The 21,140-nt window shown below is 40.0% G+C and overlaps 1 protein-coding gene across 1 annotated transcript in view; it reads left to right on the top strand.

The window, feature by feature from the left end:
- Positions 1 to 19,111, top strand: part of LOC125447859 (heterogeneous nuclear ribonucleoprotein L-like) — a 40,717-nt gene extending 21,606 nt beyond the window's left edge. The window contains exons 7-14 of the mRNA XM_059640976.1: positions 1,369 to 1,428; positions 4,327 to 4,649; positions 4,960 to 5,084; positions 5,177 to 5,378; positions 7,116 to 7,173; positions 7,697 to 7,717; positions 16,112 to 16,207; positions 18,738 to 19,111. Coding sequence (XP_059496959.1) covers positions 1,369 to 1,428; positions 4,327 to 4,649; positions 4,960 to 5,084; positions 5,177 to 5,378; positions 7,116 to 7,173; positions 7,697 to 7,717; positions 16,112 to 16,207; positions 18,738 to 18,784 — 932 coding nt within the window. The 3' untranslated portion in view covers positions 18,785 to 19,111. The remainder of the gene's footprint in view (positions 1 to 1,368; positions 1,429 to 4,326; positions 4,650 to 4,959; positions 5,085 to 5,176; positions 5,379 to 7,115; positions 7,174 to 7,696; positions 7,718 to 16,111; positions 16,208 to 18,737) is intronic.
- Positions 19,112 to 21,140: the final 2,029 nt, after the last annotated feature.

Below are 21,140 nucleotides of genomic sequence, written 5' to 3'. Positions count from 1 at the left end.
ATTAGGAGGGAAATGCTTGGATGTAATGTTGATCTTTCTGCTTTTCTGTTTCTCGCTTCTGTATTAGCCTGAGGTATAATATCTGTATTTTGCCAAGTTGCTATTTGCTTGCCCGAATCAAGGCCACTGTGAAGCCAGCAGGTGACTCATCGGCATGGATATTGTAGCAGGGCCTCATTTTGTCCTTGCCTAGCTTATCTTCATTTGAAGAAAACGTTGTAGGGAAGAAAGCTGTGAGCATAACTCGTGACTGAAATTCTTCCTGCTCCCAACAGATATTGAAGTTCACATTTCAGACCATTTGGTGCTTTCCTAGCTAAAATAAACAGTGTATAGATGGCGTCAACCCTTTAGAATCAGCTCATCCATTTGAAAGCTTCCCAGAGCATTGACTTTGCAGTTTTGGTTTGGCTGAACTTGAATTTGGGTTTATTTCAGATATGGTCACTGACCAAGTTTGAACATTGTAAAGTGAAAACTGTTGGACCCTTTTATGATGTACAATACAAATTTTAGTTAACTAGCAAATCAGATACATGAATGTGTAGAATGATAAAATATGAATCAAGTTTCCAATTCTATTACACTTTCTGGTCTGGGACCTGATCTGAAACATGGCCCACAGCATCTTCTGCCTACTGTGTAGCAATACTTGCATTTGCATAAGCTTTCATCACCAGTTAGCCTATAAGGAAATATGTAGACCCTGCTCACTTCGTGTACAATGGAAATCAGTGCGAAAAGTGAACACACGTTTTCAAATGAACCAACAACATTGGTCATCCTTGAGGGCTCAAACACAGAAGAACAGTTTTTCTTAAGTCATTTCTCACACACTCTGACCTGCAGTCTTTCAGTGTTAAAATGCATTTCTTCTGTAACTTCATCTGTGTGCTGTAAGCTTTTTAAAGTGCAAATAAAGAAATATGATGTGTAGACAGTTCTTTCTAATTGTAATCTTGTACTTCTATGGTGTTCATTTACTGTAAAATGTATGATGCAGGATTGAAGTTTCAAGCCTGTGTCGAATCTGCTTGCAACCGTATGTTTGATGGAGAACCATCTTTCAAACTGCCATTTGTTGCTGTTGAGGCATAAAAGTGGTAAGATAATGTTCACTTGGACCTTGTGCCCCTAGCACTGCTGTAAGTAGACTCATTTATGTATTAGTTTTGTCTTCCTTTGTGAAAACTGTGGTCTTTTTGATTACTACTTAAAATTGACTTCTGTTAAGTCTGTTTAGTATTACATGCTTGGGCAATTCTACTTAAAATAGTTCTGAAACTGAGACCTTGTGTATAACAATTGTTAATATTTAATTCATGCTAAACGTGATTTGTTGTTAGATTTGTTCTATTTCTATTGCAGAGCCTTCAAACAAGCGCACTAGATTGCCTGCCTTGCTTGGTGATGCTCCATCTAACTTTGGTGAGTAAAGATGCGTGAAAAATGTCCCCACTATCTCCACTTTTAATGTAGTGTGTTCGTTCGGTCTCTCCTCTACTCAAATTTAAAAAGGGAAATATGTCCAGTGTTCGGCTTTAGTGTCAAGGGCAGAAGCTTAACTTTTAGACAGTCATTTCAATTAGTTTCTTCGCTCGAGGTGACAGGAGTAAATCTGTTTGCTTTTAATAAAGTCACAATATGTCAAATTCGTGAATCATTTCTTGCCCAAATTGAATGTTGTTGTAGCAGGTGGGTTTGTGAATGTGCTAGTTTGTAGCAGTCAAGCATGGGTAGACTTGCTAACCTCACTGGATGCAGTCTTGTATATAGCCTTACCATGTGTTATGTCAACAGCTATGTTCAACTTAAAATCTTTTAAACCTATGTATTATAAAACTCCCAGCTTCTCTTAGTAATCTCATTCCACAATTATTTTCCAGATTATCTGTGTGTCTGAGTAGAATTTAAAAATTAGTTTGTTATTTTCCATTTTTAGCTCACCTGGGTGTTATCTGGTCTGATGCAGGAAACTGCTGGTGCTGTACAGTGGGCCAGTTTCAATTATATGGGTGTGGTGGTTGGATCTGAAATGTGCTATTTCATCACAAAGCAGGGATTGATGAGAAATGGAAGAAATTGCAAGGCTATTATCAGAAAGGTGATAAAAAAACTGACATCATTTTGGACTTAAACTCCGCCTGTAAAAGCAAACCAAGACAATTGTAGATGACTTTCATCGTCGCCATGAATGTACTAGCAACTGATGTACCCTGTTTTGAGTATTGGGTAGCATTATGGCTCAGTGGTTAGCACTGCTGCCTCAGCGCCGGGAACTTGGGTTCAGTTCTCCCTTCGTGTCTTGTGTAGGTATCCTCCGGGTGCTCCCATTTCCCCTCTCATCATTCCCAAAGATGTGCACTCTAGGTAGATTGGCCATGCTAAATTTTCCTGTAGTGTCCAGGAATGGGTAAGTTATCTATTTGCAGTGCAAGGTTAAGGGGTTAGGGTTATTGGGAGTGGGTCTGGGTGTGATAGTCTTTAGAGGGCTGGTGGAGACTTGATGGGCTGAATGGCCTACTTCTGCATTATAAGGATTCTATAACCATGCAATCCCAGAATATCTGTTTAATAGATTTAATAATTTTTTTTGAGAAATGAATTATCTACTGTAGAATATTTTTTTCCCCTTCTATGTGCTTAAGAATTAATAGGTCTCTAAATTAGTCCCTGCTGCAGCTTCCCTAGTTAGTGTTTGTCAGGTGGGTGTGTTTGCCAGATTTCATGCTGTGAAGTTGTCGAGTCTACCTACATTTGATAATGATACAAAGTGTTTTGAGAACCTGTGAAACTCTCTGGAGGCTGAGCCACTGAATATATTTAAGAAAAGTAATTCCTGGAGGCTAAAGGTGTCAAGGAGTATGATAGTGAGTACAGTATTGAGAGTAACAGCCATGATCATGTTGAATGGCAGAGTGGGTTTTTGAGGCCAAATATCCTCCTCGTGTTCCTTCTAAAAACAACCCAATGTTTGTTGTGTAATTATAACAATCCTTTAGCTTGTAATTTCGTACTTAGATTGCTGTAGTGCATATTTGCTGCTATTGTGCACAGTAGGTGCTCCTGGTGTAGAGAACAATTTACCAGCATGGTTAGAGATTGGCTGGCTGGTGGGCAGAAAACGGGGTTTACATTAATGGCTGTTTTTCAGTTTGGCAAGACGTGGTAAGTAGGATCTGGCAGGAGTCAGTGCTGTTCTGCCAACATTTTACAATATAAAATAATGACTTAGATAAGGGGACATGGTGGTTAAATTTACACATGGCACAGAAGAAAGTGTTGCGAAGATTATATGACAAATTAGTACTTGGATTGAGTGGATGAAAACTGCACATAGGGTATAATGTGAGAAAATATGAAGTTGTTCATTTTAGCAAGAAGAATTAAACAGCAGAATATTACTTGAATGGAGAATGATTGCAGAATTCTGAGGTGGAGCAAGATCCAAGTATACTAGTGCATAAGTCACAGAAACTTAGTTTGCAGTTAAAGCAAGTAATTAAGAGGTTAATGGAATGCCGTTTCTTAATATGAAAGAAATTGAACATAAAGGTAAGGATTTTATGCTCGAGTTATACAAGCCATTGGTCAGACCACGCTTCAAATACCGTGCAATTTTGCCTTTATTTCAGGAAATATGATGGTGATTCAGAGGATGTTCAACAGATTGCCTGAAATTAGTGGGTTGTATATAAGGAAAGATTGGTCAGCATGGAACTTGTTTTCACTGGAATCTAGAAGACAAAGAATGATTTGAAATAAATTCATGAATTGTTTTGACCATGTGGATGCAAAAAGGATGTTTCCTTTGAGTGCAGAAGTTGGAAATGCTGCCTTAAAATTAGGGGTTGACTACTTTTGGGCACAGATTAGAGGAATTTCTTTTCTCTTGGGTTGTGTGATTTTGAAACTGTATGCTTCAGAAGGTGATGGAGGTGGGGTCATTGATTATCTTTGAGACAGAGGTGAATAGATTTTTGTTAGGGTAGTCAAAGGTTGTGGTAGATGGGAATGTGGAATTTGGAACACGAAACCAATGACCCACAGCTGTCTTGAATGGTGGAGTAGATTTGAAGGATCAAATGGCCAACTTCTGCTTAACTTTGTATGTGCTTGGTGTTAGCACTTGTGTAATCCATGTCAGGGTTGGGGCTTGAAGCCAGAACTATCTGATTAAGGTGCAGATTCTACCACTGATTCATATTAGTAACCATGTGGTTTCAAAATATCTCTCTAAAGGGAGCGGACCAGCTCGGAATTTGTTTTAAATTTGTGCTTTTCTTTTACTTGCTTCTGACCACGCTCTTGTTCTGATTTAAATAGGTCATGGCTACCCTCCTTCAACATACCATGGCTATTACGATGATGAGGATGATGATGACTATGCTCCACCGCATCACTACGAAGGCAGGGGAATGGGTCCTCCACCACCACCACCATCAGGGGGAGGCCCTCGTAGGGGTCCACCTTCACGGCGGTACTCGGCTCAATATGGTGGTGCAGCACCACCACCTCCACCTCCGCCACATGCCGATTATGGTCCTCTGGCTGATAGCCCAGTCCTGATTGTTTATGGGCTAGATACTAAGAGGATGAACCCAGACAAGGTGTTCAATATCTTCTGTCTTTATGGCAATGTGCATAAGGTATGTCTTGGTGCTTCTTTTTTATTTGAAGAATATGAATTGTTGTTGTGAACCCATTTTCACTGTTTAGTTGTTTTGAAGCTTTGAAATTTGGAAATCATACTGCCATTTCTGTTGGATTTCAGTATCATTTCAATCTATACTTTCAGAAGACTGCTGTAAATTATGCCCCTCCCTGCCAAATGATACTGCACCAATGCAGCTTCATGGCGATATTAAAGTGTGATGCATTTACCGGATAGGCAGTACAAAACAGCCAAAACAAACAGGGCTGTGACCACTCATGGTTGTGTATAAATCTGTCTTGTAGGTTAAATTCTTAAAAAGCAAACCTGGCGCCGCCATGGTGGAAATGAGTGATGGATTTGCAGTAGACCGAGCCCTAACATGCCTGAACACTGAAAATTTTCTGTTTGGCCAGCATATAAATGTATGGTAAGAAAACTGATGTCAGGGAGCTCGGATCCAGTAATTTTGGTTGACGTTAAGGCTAAGTTGCTGAAACGTGTTCTCCCATGTCTCCACAGTGTGTCAAAACAGAAGGTAATAGTTCCTGGCCAGTCATTTGAGTTAGAGGATGGCTCTTGTAGCTTCAAGGATTACTCAACTAACCGAAACAACCGGTTCACAAATCTGAAACAAGCTGCCAAAAATCGAATCCAGAAACCTAACAACATGCTGCATTTCTTTAGTGCTCCTCCATCTGTTACAGAAGAAATATTCCAGCAGGTTTGTATTTAATATATCTTTCTTGAGATATCTCTGTTCTTCTGTGATGGTAGCAGGTTTCTGCTGAGCAATATCTTGTTCTCAAATTTGCTGAAACAAGGCAACACAAGATTGAAAGTTCTCTGCCCCTGCTGTGGTGCAAAAGTGAACTGAAGCATTGTACCTCTGAAGGTTTAAGACTGCTTAAAATACAAGTTGAGTGGACCACACTGCTCTCAAACCTGCTCTGTTCTCAATAAGATCTTGACTGATGTTTAAATCAATTCCCCCATCCAGTTCTAGGAATTTAGGATAAGGAACAGGCATTCTGTCCCTTCAACCTGATCCACCATTCAGTATTAAACCAGATCAGCTATCTCAATGCCATTTCTTGTGCTAATCCTATATCCCTTGACTTCTATCTTTAACGTATTCAGTGACCTGAACTTTCATAACTCTCTGGGGTGAAGAAGTGAAAATTGCAAAGATTCAGAACCCTCTGAAGACATTTCTCCCTAAATTAATCCTAAATGAGTTGTCCCTTGTTCTGAGACTCCTGTCTGCTGGCTGCAAACATCCAGCCAGCAAAAACATCTTTTCAGAATCTGAGATAATGGGAACTGCAGATGCTGGAGATTCCAAGATAATAAAATGTGAGGCTGGATGAACACAGCAGGCCAAGCAGCATCTCAGGAGCACAAAAGCTGACGTTTCGGGCCTAGACCCTTCATCAGAGAGGGGTCTGATGAAGGGTCTAGGCCCGAAACGTCAGCTTTTGCGCTCCTGAGATGCTGCTTGGCCTGCTGTGTTCATCCAGCCGCACATTTTATTTTCAGAATCTATCCTGTCTGTAATTTCGTAGATCGCATGTTGTCATCTTCAGCATTGATGACTGAGCATTGACAACCCTCTTGTAAACCATAAATATTCACAACTCTAGTTTCCCTACTGTTGTGCTTTGTATATTGATGTACTTACTGGCTGATAAAATAGCTGTTATCAGAAAATAATCATAAGAATGATTTTTCAGTGTAATCGTGCTTTGATTTGGTATTTAAAGCTGGGTAACATTTTTTGCCTAAGTTAATTAACGAAATTGTCTTTAGCTCCAAGACTTTGTGTAACTCTTAACATAGGAAGATAGGCCCCAGTTACATTTTAATGCCTTTTAATATCCTGAAGATTTCTTTTGAGTGGTGCTCAACATGCAGACAAGCAGTAGGTAGATTTCAGCAGAATTTCTGGCCTGTTTGACTCGAAGTTGAGATTTCATAGCACCACATTGTAGACACTCATCCTCATGACCTCCTGAGTTTTTATCTTCCTTGATATCCTGACTCTTCAATTTATAATTTGTGAAACTTCTGTTACCACCTCTGAAATCCTAATTATTAAAAGTCAGAGATAAAGGGTCTAGGCCCAAAATGTCAGCCTTTATGCTCCTAAGATGCTGCTTGGCCTGCTGTATTTATCCAGCTCCACACTTTGTTATTTCGGATTCTCCAGCATCTGCAGTTCCAATTATCTGTGTTAAAAGTCAGTTTATCTTTTCCTTCCTTGCATCCTAAAATGGAGAGCAAGCTCCAGGAGAGTGGTTGAAATGCAAAGGTGGTTAGTATTTAGCAAGTGATAACTCAACTGAATAGATGAGGATACTAAACTGATTTTATTTTGCTGTGCATATAGTTATTTGAAACATCTTGACAACTTTGATATCTTGGCATAGATCAGGTTGGTAAATCTTCACTTTGCTTCCAGATATCTGACAAAGCTAACGTGAAGAGGCCTAAAAGTATTATATTTTTCAGTGGAAAAAGTAAGTGACCCTTTGCAATTCGTGTTAATTTTATAGTTCTATTGTCATTCTGATTTCAACGTGTGAGGGATAATGGTGGTTGTATGAAACTTTCACTATTTCATTCTGTTCTAATTTGTCTATTCCGAGAGAATTTTTTTTGATGAATGTAGAAGTATTGTTGTAACGTTTTTTTGGAGGGTACCAAGTTGCTGCAAAAGCTGTTGGCAGCATTGTACTCAAGCAGTGTTGTGTTACCTAATGAGGTGTCTTGCTATCTTTTTGACTGGTCTGACTGGGATACTTCATGCATTAGTGTACTTGCTGTTTGCAAAATATTGGCTACTGTTACAAAACTAATAATGCAAACTAATATTTTCCAATATGCTACTTTAGCCTGAAGGGAGGGATACTCTGATTTTGTAATTGGGTAGATATCTGAAATTTTTGAGAATTTAAGTCAATAAATGTATGTATGCAGGGAAACTTGTTTAATTTTGTGCTTTTTTTTTAATGATCTTTGGCATTTTTCAACCTGCTCCAGCTGGATCAAAAGGAAACCAAGGTAGGAGCCAACTTCAGAAATCTACACTAATTACTGATAATGGGAACTGCAGATGCCGGAGAATCCGAGATAACAAAGTGTGGAGCTGGATGAACACAGCAGGCCAAGCAGCATCTCAGGAGCACAAAAGCTGACATTTTGGGCCTAGACCCCTTCTTCAGAGAGGGGGATGGGGAGAGGGAACTGGAATCTCCCCATCCCCCTCTCTGAAGAAGGGTCTAGGCCCGAAACGCCAGCTTTTGTGCTCCCGAGATGCTGCTTGGCCTGCTGTGTTCATCCAGCTCCACACTGTTATCCCTTTCACTAATTACTGTCTGTTTTCCTTCAGTGGAACTTGAGAATGTAGTATTTACTTGTCATGCAGTTGTGATGAGTTCAGGTGACAGCTGATCGTATAATTTTAAAACCCTGAGCCAATGAGATTTATTTTAAAAAGTTACTAATTGTAAACCGTACGAGTCGTGATGCTGGAAGGTTCGTGCAAGAGCAGTTCCCTGTCATGATAGGGAGGATTGTATGTATCTTATAATTTATACAGATCTGGGTGAACGTTGTTTAGAATACATAAAATTGGTGTTGCTGACCAGTTACCCATAACAATGCAGTTTTAATGGTTCTGATGATTTCAGCTTATGTGCAAGAAGGAGTTTGTTCCATATTTATCTATCTCTATCTGTAATTAAAAAAGTTCAGTTTTTCACATTGGAGTCCAAAACACTCAATTATAATGCAAGCAGTACCTCACTGGCAGATAATGGGTGGAATTTTAAATGACCTACTGCTATCTCCAAGGATTGGCTTTGGGAGTAGGAGTCACATTTTTAAAATGTAAAACTGGACCCAATCAGCTGTGAACGTGCCTAGTGTCACCTCACTTAGGGTAGGGGTTACAATCAGGACAGTAACATGCTTTCAAGTGGTGAATTAGTAATTGTAACTGCCTACTTCAGGTTTAAGCAGCCAATGTATTTAATAAATGCAAGGTCAAGTTGATTCTCTATGACAATTAATATAAATGTTCATATTTGTTGACAGTCTGTCATTTGTTTTGGTAGAATCTGTGGGAGGCACAACCAGGTTACCCATTCTTAAGGCAACTTTGTTCCTGTATAAATTTGAAATTTCACTCACCTACTTTTTTCTCTTTTTGCTTTGGTATGACTGGCAATAATGGAAAACGTTTCCAGCATTTGGTTGCTACTGACTTTTTTCTGGCAGGAATGTTTGTCAGGGCCTTCTGAGTGTTTTTAATAGCTGCCTTTATATTGTGTTTAATGTGGGAGTGGTGAAATTGAGAGCCGTGTGTTGAGAATCAGTCCTTGAACACGTTTTTTTTAAAAAAAGTCGAAGCAGTCAGTGACCTTTCCCTTTTTGGTGCTTCATGAAGCTAATTGTTATTGACAAGCTGGGATTTCTGTGCTTGATCAAGGTTTAAAAATTAGTAGCTTTGTTTCCTGACACTAGCGCCCTTCTCCAAAATTAATTAGTGGCTATTGTACCTGTTAAAGATTTAGTTAAAATTAATTGTATTGCAGCAGCTAATGGCTGCAAGGTTGGTGTTGATTCATATGTTGATTTGAGCTATGTGGAGTTAACATAAGTTTGATATTCATTGCAAAAAAAAATTAACATTGCTGTGCAGTCTTGGCCAAAAGTGGAAACAAAATCAGCTTTAATTTGCTGCAGGTTGATCCATTCCCTCCACCCCTGGCACTCAGTAGCCGCAGTGCATGCTATTTACAAGATGCACTGTAGAAATTCACCAAAGGTCCTTGGACAGCTCCATCCAAGCCTATGATCCCTTCTGTCTAGAAGGCAGTAGATATGTGGCAACACCACCCCCCGAAGGTTCCCCTCCAAGCCACTCACCATTCTGACTGGGAAATATGTTACTGCTTGCTCATTGTTGGGTCAAAATCCTGGAATTCCCTCCTTTAAAGGCATTGTGGGTCAATGTACAACACCTGGACTGCTGCAGTTCAGGAAGGCAGCTCACCATCACCTTCTCAAGGGCAACTAGGAATGGATAATAAATTCTGGCCAGCCAGCGATGCTCACATCCTACAAGTGAATGAGCCAGTTTTTAATTTATTCAATCACTCATGAAAGATAGTGATCATGATTGGAGAAAGATGAGCTCTGCTGACTCATCTCTTGAAAACTATCCGTTGTTTTGTTTATGAATTGTAATCTGGCTGTGTTAAGTCAATAACTCTGGAATTTTAGGACTAGAAGGAAACCAAGACTACTAATTACTGCAGGGTAGATTTTTTACTTTTAATATTGGTGTCTATTCTTTTGGGCACCACTTTACTTTCCTTGTTAATCTGCTTTTTGTCACCTTCATATGCTTTGGCAGAAATGTTTCCAGCATGTGTTTGGATTGGCTTTGTGTCAGACTAGTAATTTGGTGCTCCTGGTGTCATGGGTGTGGGTTGAAACCAATTGCACGGGTACCATTTTCAGTGCTTTCGATTCGTTATTCTAGCAATGTCATTGGCAAATTGGGATCAAGGTGAACTATTTGCAGCTCCTGCCTTCCTTGTGATTGCATGATTGTATCCTGATTCTTTATTTTACCTGAATCTCATCTCAAAATATTAATTTTTTAGTATGCTATTCAACCATGGTACTCTGACCCAATGTTGCCCCAACTGCAAACGTTTTCCATCAGTATTCCCCAGGTAGTAATGTGGGATGGGGAACAGTAGCAAGGTTTATTTAGGTACATCATCTTTCAGTCTTGCCTTGATCCCAGCTGAAATCGAACTTCTCACAGAACAGCTGTATGCAATTTAATGAATAAGCTACAGTAGCAATGATTGGGTGAGCTTTATTTAAATGGTGGAAGTGCATGTCAAATCGGACACTTGCACAAAATGAAAAAATGTCATGAGCCAAACTGACATCTCAAGCACAGGAATTTAAAGTTTTTTCTATCAGAAAGTCAGGTTGGCATGTCTCCAACTACTGTCTGGTGGCTACTCTGAGTTTCAGAGCTTGTTTAGAACCAGACTCTCATGGCTGACTGGCAGTTCTGATTTGGAGCATGTTGGCATAACCTAACAACAGATCACGTTTAATTCTCTCTTTTAAAAATGTTATTATTTTATTAAATGCATTGATAGTTCAGTCTCTGCATCTGACTCTGGTGGTCTAGTTACAGATAGGCAAAGCAGATAGTGGAGAACTTATTCAGTTTCTCCCCTCCCCTTTGTTATTCACAATGAGATATGTTCCAGAGGGAGTGTTTTAAATCTTCGAGTGTGACGACTTTCGGTTATAAACACCGTTTCTGGGTTGAGTTTAAATCAGAAAAACAAACTTATTTACACAAGACTCTTGAGATGTAAACACAATGAAGTCCAGTCACTCCCTTGGGCACCAGACACAAGATGGATTCTAGGGACAAGATATGAGTAGGCTATTTGTGGAATTAGCAGTAATAAATATTGTTCAAATTTCATGCATTGTTGCTAAACTGAATGGGCTCTCTTTTGTGGTTCTTTGGACGAAGGACGGTTGGAGTTGCCTTTGTTTTCCATCCACAGGTTTTGATCAGATTTTTGTAGAGTTTTATCTCTTGATTGAGACTCTGTTCATTAGCCTAAGTCTCTCCCTTCCTGAATGACTGCATTCTGTTCCTTTTGCTGGAGGAATGGGCCTGACAGCTTTGCAAGGTTCTCTTGTGCACTAATGTTTGACTTCCCTCCACTCACTCAAAACATAGTTCAGTGAATTCCATTGCCCTTTACAATGGATTGGAGCCAGGGTGATAGATTTACAATGGAAGAATGATTGATATTATTAACTATCTGCCCACTGGAAAACTTTTTGATAGTTCATCCACAATGCCCGAAGTGCCTAGCAACCGTTTTTTGATGAATCTATTTTCCATTGAGTCGCAAAGGTACTCTGTTTAGGCTGTAGATTTACTTGCCGAGCCAGTGTGTTTGGTTGCAGATGTTTTGTTACTCTGCTAGGGTGATGAAATGTCTGAAACCAAACACGCTGGCTCGGTGAGCAAGTCTACAACTTCATCCACTACCCAAGCTACGAATGTACTCAGTTTGTACTTAAGAAATCCAACTATGTTTTTTTTTCAAAAGCTCCCAGGCACATTTGGTTTCTGGACAGATGGAGACAGGAAATGGCTGGCAGTGCCAGGTGACTTCATTTTATGACAGCCAGATCTGGAACATTAGGTGTATGATAGGCATGACAAATCTTTTTGAATATTGAGGTCATTACTTCACTGTATTTTCTCCCCAAATGTCCACATAAATGCTGTCCGGAATAATTCATTAAGAATCATGCCTTAATTTCTAACTTACTCAGCCCACCCCAAGGCTAAGTTTTTATTAAATGTCATGTTTCATGTTTTAAATCAACCTGGTCATGGATGTTATTACACACCTCTGGAGCAGGTGGGTCTTGAACCGAGGCCTCCTGGTCCAGGGGTAGAAGGCACTACCACTGCACCACAAGAGCTCCTGCGTCTGAGATTTTAACACACTCCGAGATAGTAAGAATTGCACATGCCGGAGTTGGAGATAACGGTGTGGAACTGAACGAATACAGCAAGTCAGGCAGCAATCAGAGGAGCAGGAAAGTTGACATTTCCAGGACCGAAACATCAACTTTCCTGCACTTCTGACACTGCCTGACCTGCTGTGTTCCTCCAGCTCCACACTGTGTTACCTACATCTGAGGTTTGTTCTTTTTTTTTAAAACCTGTTTTTCTAATCACCCTGTTGAGAGATGTTATTGTACAGCTGGTGCAGTTGGGACTTGAACACAGGCCTCTCTGTGCCACAAGAGGGCCACCAGACACCTAAGGTTAAACTAGTTTCCTAAGCAGCATGGTCAGATATGTTATTATGCATCTCTTGAGCGGTTGGGACTTGAGCCCAAGTGTCGTGGTTCGGGGGTAGGGACAATACCATTGCAGCGCAAATGTCCCAAAACCTAAGGTTAAAAACATCTGTGTAACATATCCATCACCTGAGTCCACTTAACCCCCTACCTGTGTCGTGAGATATGCTGATTTGAACACAAAGGAAGATTGGCTGAAGAAGTAAAAAAGTAATTGGCACAATTAAAGTCGTAGTTGCTAAGGCACCTCGTGGTACTGCTGGTCTTGAAGCTTGGAATCTGGATTATGTTCCCAAATGCTACACTTCCATCTGTTTTGAGCTGGTTTTGCAATACTGCATTATAAGTAGTATGTTGAGGGAGAACGTTTTAGTTTTGAGAATGGCATTCATGTCTTATTGTACTAAAATGGAAAGTGCTGGAAAGTTCAGATCAGGCACCAGCTTTAGAATGAGAAGTGATAACATTTCAAGTTGATAACCTTTTGCCAGAATTTTTAGAACATAGAACATTACAGCACAGTACAGGCCCTTCGGCCCTCGATGTTGTGCCAACTTGTCATACTGATCTCAAGCCCATCTAACCTACATTGGTATTGATTAAAATTTTTTTGAACGCGGTGTGTGAGAGGAAAGAAGAAACCTGTAATAGGCTGAAGGGTAGGAATGATTTGATAGATGAACATGACTGGTCTGTGCAGGTTGGGGTGATGGGTGGAGGTAGTGTAAGTGGTTTTAGCACCACTAGAAAGCTCAAAGCTTGCAAAGACTAAAGGCTTCGATGACCTAAGACATGCTGGAGAAATGTGGGTAAACTTCAAGGGTGCAAACCATCTCACTGGTCATTAAGCCTAACACCAGCCCAAACTATCTACATTCCTAGTAGCGCTCCTGCAGTCGTTATTAGCAGTGAGAAAATTGTAGAAGTGAATTGGGATCTGAAGTTATTAGCTGTGATGTTAATCTTTAATGATTTTAAAAAATGGAGCACAAAGGTGGATGCTCTAACTTCCATTGATCATCATTTGAAACTGCAGAGACTGATGTGAAATGAGGTAAAGAATTGGAATCCTGCTTTATGCTGATCAAAGTTTCAGCAGTGTAGAAAAGTCTACATCTATAGGCAGTGCAAGGTGTACATGGGCAGTATACCAAGTTCCAAGTGCAAATAACTCATTGCACTTGCATGGAATTTTTGAGCCATTAGATTTTGCAAAGGAAGGAGGTGAAAAGGCAATTGTTGCATGTCTTGTATAACAGAGCAGTGAGCTATGGGAGAGACCACATTTCAAATACTGAGCAGCTTTGGCCCCCTTATCTAAGGGAGGATGTCCTGCCATTGGAGGTAGACAAAATGTTCGCTAGATGGATTCTGGGTATGGGTTTCCTTGTGCCAAGTACTCATGGAGATTTAGAAGAATGAGCATTTATTGAAACATACCAAATTCTCCTTATTGGAGAAACTAGGACCAGAGACACTGTAATTTCAGAATAAGGTGTCACCAATTTGACGACCATGATGATTTCACTTTCCCTCGAGCTTAGTGTCTGTAGAATTCTGTACCACAAAGTGATGTCAAGACTGAGTTGCTAAGTATATTCAAGGCTGAGATAGCCAGATTTCTAATCAGTCAGGGAACTGAAAGTTGCAGGGATAAGGCAGGAAAGTGGAGATCAGGATCAGGTCCACCATGATAATGCTGAATTATGGAACATATGAATGTCTACTTTGTTTCTATATCCATGAGAGCCAGCTAGTATTTCACGAAATGAACTGCCCTGCTGCATTACTAAAAGTGGAATGGAAGGTCTGCTTGTGACTTCCTGGGGAAGCAGATAATCAAATACCCCTCCCAGTCCAATTACACTCTCTTCTACCCTTTTTCATTGGGCAGAAGATAGAAAAGTTTGAAAATACATACCAACAGAATCAAGATCAGCTATTTCCCTGCTGTTTTTAGACTTACGATTGGACTGCATATATTAGTTAATCTTTCTCTGCACCTTCTCTGTAGCTGTAACACCATATTCTATATTTTGTTCTATTACCTTGATGTGCTTATGTAAAGTATGATTTCTCTGGATGGCACACAAAGCAGTATTTTTCATTGTATATGTGACAATAATAAATCAAAGTGTGGTGCATATTTTTGAGGATGATCTAGTTAATGTGCAGGGCGAAATTCCAGCACAGTCAAACTCTAAACCTGAAGTTCAAAATTGTTTCACTGTAAATCAGTTGTGATATCTGAGTGTAAGATAAGTACTGTAGATAGTGGAACTCTGAAATAAAAGCAGGAAATACTGGAAAAGCCAAAAGAGCTGCAGATACTGTGAATCAGGAACAAAAACAAAGTTGCTAGAAAAGCTCAGCAAGCCTGCCAGTATTTGTGAAGCGGGGGGAGAAAAGTTAACATTTTGGGTCCAGTGACCCGTCTGCAGAACTGATAAACGTCAGTTTATCAAGCAGCAAAAAAGGTGGTCGTGGTTTTGGGGTAGGGAGTAAACGATAGGACAGTGCCTTGAGAGAGAAGAGCAGTTGGATAGACAAAGTTGATAATGATCAGGCTGGGAGGGTGAATAGTTGTTAATGGGAACGATTAGTAACTAACAACATGGCAGGTAACAAGGCCTGGTGTGTGGGTTAGGGGGCTGGGACACAGGAAAGTTTAGGCCCTAAAATGATTGAACTCACTGGTGAGTCCAGAGGGCTGCAAGGTGCCCAAGTGGAAAATGAGGTGTTGTTAGCTGGAACATTGCAGCAAGCCAGAGAGACAGATGTTGACCAGGGAGCAGGGTGGTGCATTAAAGTGGCAGGCAAAAAGACTCTGAACGACCTCTTGCCTGCCACTTTAATGCACTGCCCTGTTCCTTGGCCAACATCGGTCTCTGACTTGCAGTATTCCAGCGAACCTCAATGCAAGCTGGAAGAACAACACCTCATATTCCACCTGTTGTTAGTTTCGATGCAACTGCCCAGTTGTCTTTCTGCTTACTGTCCAAGTCCCAAGGTTGTGCTACAGGTGAAGCAGTGATATGATACCTACAGTTTGCTGTATTTGCTCATAATGTGGCTTCCATTACATTTGATCATCATTAACATTCCTTCTGTCATGATCTATTCTACTCACTCCTCTGACAGCTTAAACCGTGTAATTTTTCAGCCCGTTTCAGTTCTGTAGCAGAATCGTATTGAACTCAGCATTAAATGTTTCCCTTCATAGACCTGCCTTTCTCCAACCTTTTTTCTGTGATAATTTCAGAGTTGTCACTTATAGAAAGGCTAGCACTGAGTGTGAAGCAGTGAGCTGTTTTGGTGCATCATGCAAGGGGGACATTGGGTGTGATTCTCCATGATTAGACCGTTAAGATTGATTTTAAAATCAGGAGGCTTCTATTTGGGAGCTTTTCTTTTTAACACTACTCATTTTCTCTTCCAATAAAAGCCAGAAATAAGTTTCATATCTGACTATTCACAGACAAATAACACTGCTGACTTTCCCACAATCTCATTTTTTAGGTGAGAAGAGTTCTTCTGGCCTTCTGGAATATGAGTTGAAGAGTGATGCTTTTGAGGCATTAGTTATGCTGAATCACTACAGATTAAAGAATCCAGGTATGTTACTTTAATGAAGTGATAAAACTGATGCAGTATTTAACCTAAAGGATTTTCAATTACATATTAGTTATGGGACATTGTTTAGCTATAGCTAACCTGTTGCTGTAAAGCACCAAAAACATTGGACGAGTAATCTTATTCCAATTCTACATATTTTAACCCTTGATTCAGTTAATCTGTTACTGACAGCAGGCAGTATTAACAGTAGAAGGAGTAAATATTACTATTTAAACCCAGTAGCGTTACAGAAATGTCCAAAAAAATTATAACCCTGATACCAGAGCTGAGGTGTATTTTTTTAACTAACAACAGTCTCAAGCCCTTATCTTTAACAGAGAAGGCTGATTTGTAGCATGAAACTATGATAGTTTCAAAGGAATATGAAGGGGTTTAATAGGATAGCCATAACGTAGATGGTACCACTTCCGTGGGTAGTCCAGAGCCATTTATAAATATCCATTAGATTCAAAAAACAATAGTAGAGAAACTTTTTTCATCCATGGATTGATTAGACCGTGAAACTTGCTACCAGGGGAGATAATAACTTTGATAATATTTAAAGGGAAGCTAAATAATAATGATAGAAAACGAGAAAGGGATGCGGGATAGCTGATGTGAATGACCTGTTGCTATGTTGCACATTCTATGTAGATTTTATGACGTTAATTAGGCCAGATTGCTGTGAAAACCATTCAAAATAAACCACACTTTTTTTTCAGCTTTAATCTCCTGTTTTGACTAATTGTAGCTTTGGTTCTTGTATGTTAACTTGCATTTTGGAAATGGTTATAAGTGTGGTATTTGGGATACTAATTGTAAAAGTTATGGGCAAGTTTAAATAGTTGGAGAATATTCTCTATTTGAGCACAGCTGTTTATAGACACTGCCTTGATCGGGTAGTGTTAGGAACTGTACATTTGTCAGGCCTCATTTAGAATAAATCTAAACTGAATAAATATTGAGTCTGAGGTTAACATGAGGAAAGGGGATGTATCATTTGAAGAACCTGGTGGTACCCATGGAATGTACCCTAATGCACTTAGAACATAGAACATTACAGTGCAGTAGAGGGCCTTCAGCCCTTGATGTTGTGCTGACCTGTGAAACCAATCTAAAGCCCATCTAACCTACACTATTCCATTATCATCAATATATTTATTCAACGACCATTTCAATGCCCTCAAAGTTGTTGAGTCTGCTACTGTTCCAAGCAGGGCATTCCACGCCCTTATTACTCTCTGAGTAAAGAATCTACCTCTGACACCTGTCTTATATCTATCACCCCTCAATTTAAAGATATGTCCCCTCGTGCTAGCCATCACCATCCGAGGAAAAAGGCTCTCACTGTCCACCCTATCTAATCCTCTGATCATCTTGTATGTCTCTATTAAGTCGCCTCTTAACTTTCTTCTTTCTAACAAAAACAGCCTCAAGTTCCTTAGCCTTTCCTCATGAGACCTTCCCTCCATACCAGGCAACATCCTGGTAAATCTCTTCTGCACCCTTTCCAGTGCTTCCACATCCTTCCTATAATGTAGCGACCAGAACTGTACACAATACTTCCAAGTGTGGCTGCACCAGAGTTTTGTATAGCTGCAACATGATCACATGGCTCCGAAACTCAGTTCCTCTACCAATAAAACCTAACACGCCGTATGCCGCCTTAACAATCCTATCAACCTGGGTGGCAACTTTCAGGGATCTCTGCACATGGACACCGAGATCCCTCTGCTCGTCCACACTACCAAGAATATTACCATTAGCTCGGTACTCTGTATTCCTGTTACTCCTTCCAAAGTGAACCACCTCACGCTTTTCTGCATTAAACTCCATTTGCCACCTCTCAGCCCATCTCTACAGCTTATCTATGTCCTTCTGTAACCTGCAACATTCTTCTGCAGTATCTGCAACTCCACTGACTTTAGTGTCATCTGCAAATTTACTAACCCATCCTTCTATGCCCTCATCCAGGTCATTTATAAGAATGAGAAACAGCAGTGGCCCCAAAACAGATCCTTGCGGTACACCACTAGTAACTGAACTCCAGGATGAACATTTCTCATCAACCACCACCCTCTGTCTTCTTCCAGCTAGCCAATTTCTGATTCAAACCTCTAAACCATCCTCAATCCCATGCCTCTGAATTTTCTGCAATAGTCTACCGTGGGGAACCTTACTAAATGCTTTACTGAAATACTTGTCAGTTTCTCCAGAGTAACCTGATTATAATAAATATAAATCACAGATTAGGCAGAGATCAACGAGACTGCACTGTACGCTGATAGCCAAATATCCTGCTCAGGTACAAACCGCAAACCGTATACCAAGAAATCTGTCTGCCCACATTATCGGCTGCAACACCAGCACACTAAATTCCTAGTTTGGACTTCAATAATGCACTTAAAGATGTTTTGTTACAGAACAGGAACTTTTAGTTAAATTTATTTGCCAACTTGTGTACTAATGCTGAGTGCATCTCTTTTTTTTGTCTCCCTCTTGAATTTTCTGAAAATTCAAAATTAAACAGATGGGCCTGACCTGTTCACGCTGAAACTGTGTTTCTCTACTGCCTAAAATGATCCTGAGCATGGAACCAACTCATCGAGCATGGAACCAACTCATTGAGGCTGATCGTTGCTTTTGATGTATCTTTCTTTTGCTTTTGCTTTCTTTAATGCTGTAAAGTGCAGTGACCCATGGAAAGGAATTTGTTTTCCAGTGCAAGGGCAGTTTTTTTAGATTTCCCAAGAATGAATGGTTAGTGAAATGTGACTGTGCTAGTGGTTAGTATATATGAACATTTGTTTGGACTTGTTTAATTATTGGAAGATTCCTGTACTGCAGAGAACTGTACACTATTGTGTTACAGCTAAAAAGTATTAATAAAAACACTTTTTAGTCTTTAAGAATCCATGTATTGTTTGTTCAAGGTACTTTAAAATAGTAAATGGATATAACTTTGCATCAACCTACTCAGTGCACACACTTGGAAATGCAGCACAGTGGAAATCTGCAAGAAGAAAGCTGATTGTGACCTTCTGGATCCAACCCTTTTCATTAGAACTGAGGGTTGTAGATTGAACTGGAATTTTTGTGAATTTTTATATGCCTTTATGAGATGTGGTTGTCATCGACAAGGCAAATATCTGTTGTCTATCCTGTTTACTGCCTTGAGAAAGTGGTAGTAGTGCCACTGCTGAACCGCTGCATTCTGTATGGGCACAGCCATGGTGCTTTTTTGCCTGCGGTGCAGTTGTGATCCGGGTGGGTTTTATTGATAATCTAGTAGTTGAAAAGTCGTGAGTGAGAATAGCATTTTATTCCAGATTTATTAATTGAATTTAAATATCCTCAGCTGCTATGGTGGGATCTAACTTGTCTCCAGAGTATTAGCCTGGACTTCTGGGTAGCCAATCCAGTCCCAACTGAAAGAGCTATAACTCAAAAGCAATTCCAGCACTCAGCTCAGCATGTACATTGGTATGTATCTCATTATATCACCAGACATGGCCATTATTTCATTCGATGCTGTCCTGAAACAGTGTGGAGTTGCTAGCATTCCAGAATTGTGCTGGATGTTCTAGGAATTGATTATTATTTGCTGGGGCATTGTTAGGAAGAACTGGGTGGGGTGGATGAGACATAATAGAGAACAAAATAAGGTGACTTGCATTTAAAACCGATGAGAATTTTTTATTTGATGATCATGGGTCTTTGGAACTCTTCCTCAAAAGGTAGTGGAAGCCTTGAAGAGACCTTGAATATTTTTAAGGCAGAGTTGGATAGGATCTTGGTCCCTTGCTCATCAAAAATCTATCACAGGTAGGTGGGATTGTGGAGTAATCAGAACAGGCTTGACAGGCCAAATGCCTACTTCTGTATCTAATTCATGCATTTATCGGTATATTTCACATAGTTTGAACATTATTGGTGTCTAAATTATAAAAATATAGAAAATGGCAGAAAGGTAATTTGCTGATAAATCATCCAGTTAGATAATCAAGAATCTAATTGCTCTCCAAGGAAATGGTGGATGTTGAGAGTTTGGAGGTCCCCTAGAATGTCATGTACATCCATCTCAAGAATTAGCAGTTTAGGAAATTGTAATTTTAATGACTCATGTCATGTCAGTGTAACACTCCCCCTGAGATACCAGTGATTACATCAAGGTTTGAGACTGCTGTGGGTCTATAGCCAATAGTCTCCTTACCTAGTTAGTTAGACAAAGGAGTAAGGGAGAACACTTGTAATAGAGGAGGGTGTACTGATGATACAAGTCCCTGAGATGGACAACTTAGATAGTTTAACTTAAAGAATTCAAAGAGAAGAGCTCCAAATTGAATCAATTTAAAATGAAAACTGCAAATGAAACCCTTCATGTGGTCAAGTGCAAGAAACTCCAAGGGCAGCAAAGTATCAAGTGGGCAGATGAGATACCCCTGAATTTTGTATTGAGCTTTACTGACATTGATTTTGTTAACTTTGGTGTGATACAAATTGAACAGGTTTTTTTTTTTGAAAGTGGCAAGTTCAGGGGAGAAAACAGGGTTGTTTGGTCAAGTTGTCAACAAATCTGAGAGATAGTAAGAACTGCTGATGCTGGAGTTAGAGATAAGTGTGGAGCTGGAGAAACACAGCAGGCCAGGCAGCATCAGAGGAGCAGGAAAGCTGACATTTTTGGATTGGGACATCTCTGAATGAGCTATAACCCCACTGCGAGCCTCTTCTAGGGATGTCCACCTTGAAGAAGTTATCCTCCACTCTCTGGAGTGACTTCAGTGAATCTCTTTCCCACTGCAACCCTCTGGTAATCTCTTTAGCCCTGAAACAAATATGTTTGACCTGATTGGGAAGTAGCCACATCATGAACAATGAATCCAGTACTGAATTGGAGAAAATATTTCTAAATTAGGCTTGGTGATAACTTGGA

The sequence above is a fragment of the Stegostoma tigrinum genome, chromosome 39, assembly GCF_030684315.1.
Source record: "Stegostoma tigrinum isolate sSteTig4 chromosome 39, sSteTig4.hap1, whole genome shotgun sequence".
Lineage (NCBI taxonomy): Eukaryota > Metazoa > Chordata > Chondrichthyes > Orectolobiformes > Stegostomatidae > Stegostoma > Stegostoma tigrinum.
The sequence above is the reverse complement of the archived record's forward strand: the minus strand, read 5'-3'. Positions and strand labels throughout refer to the sequence as shown.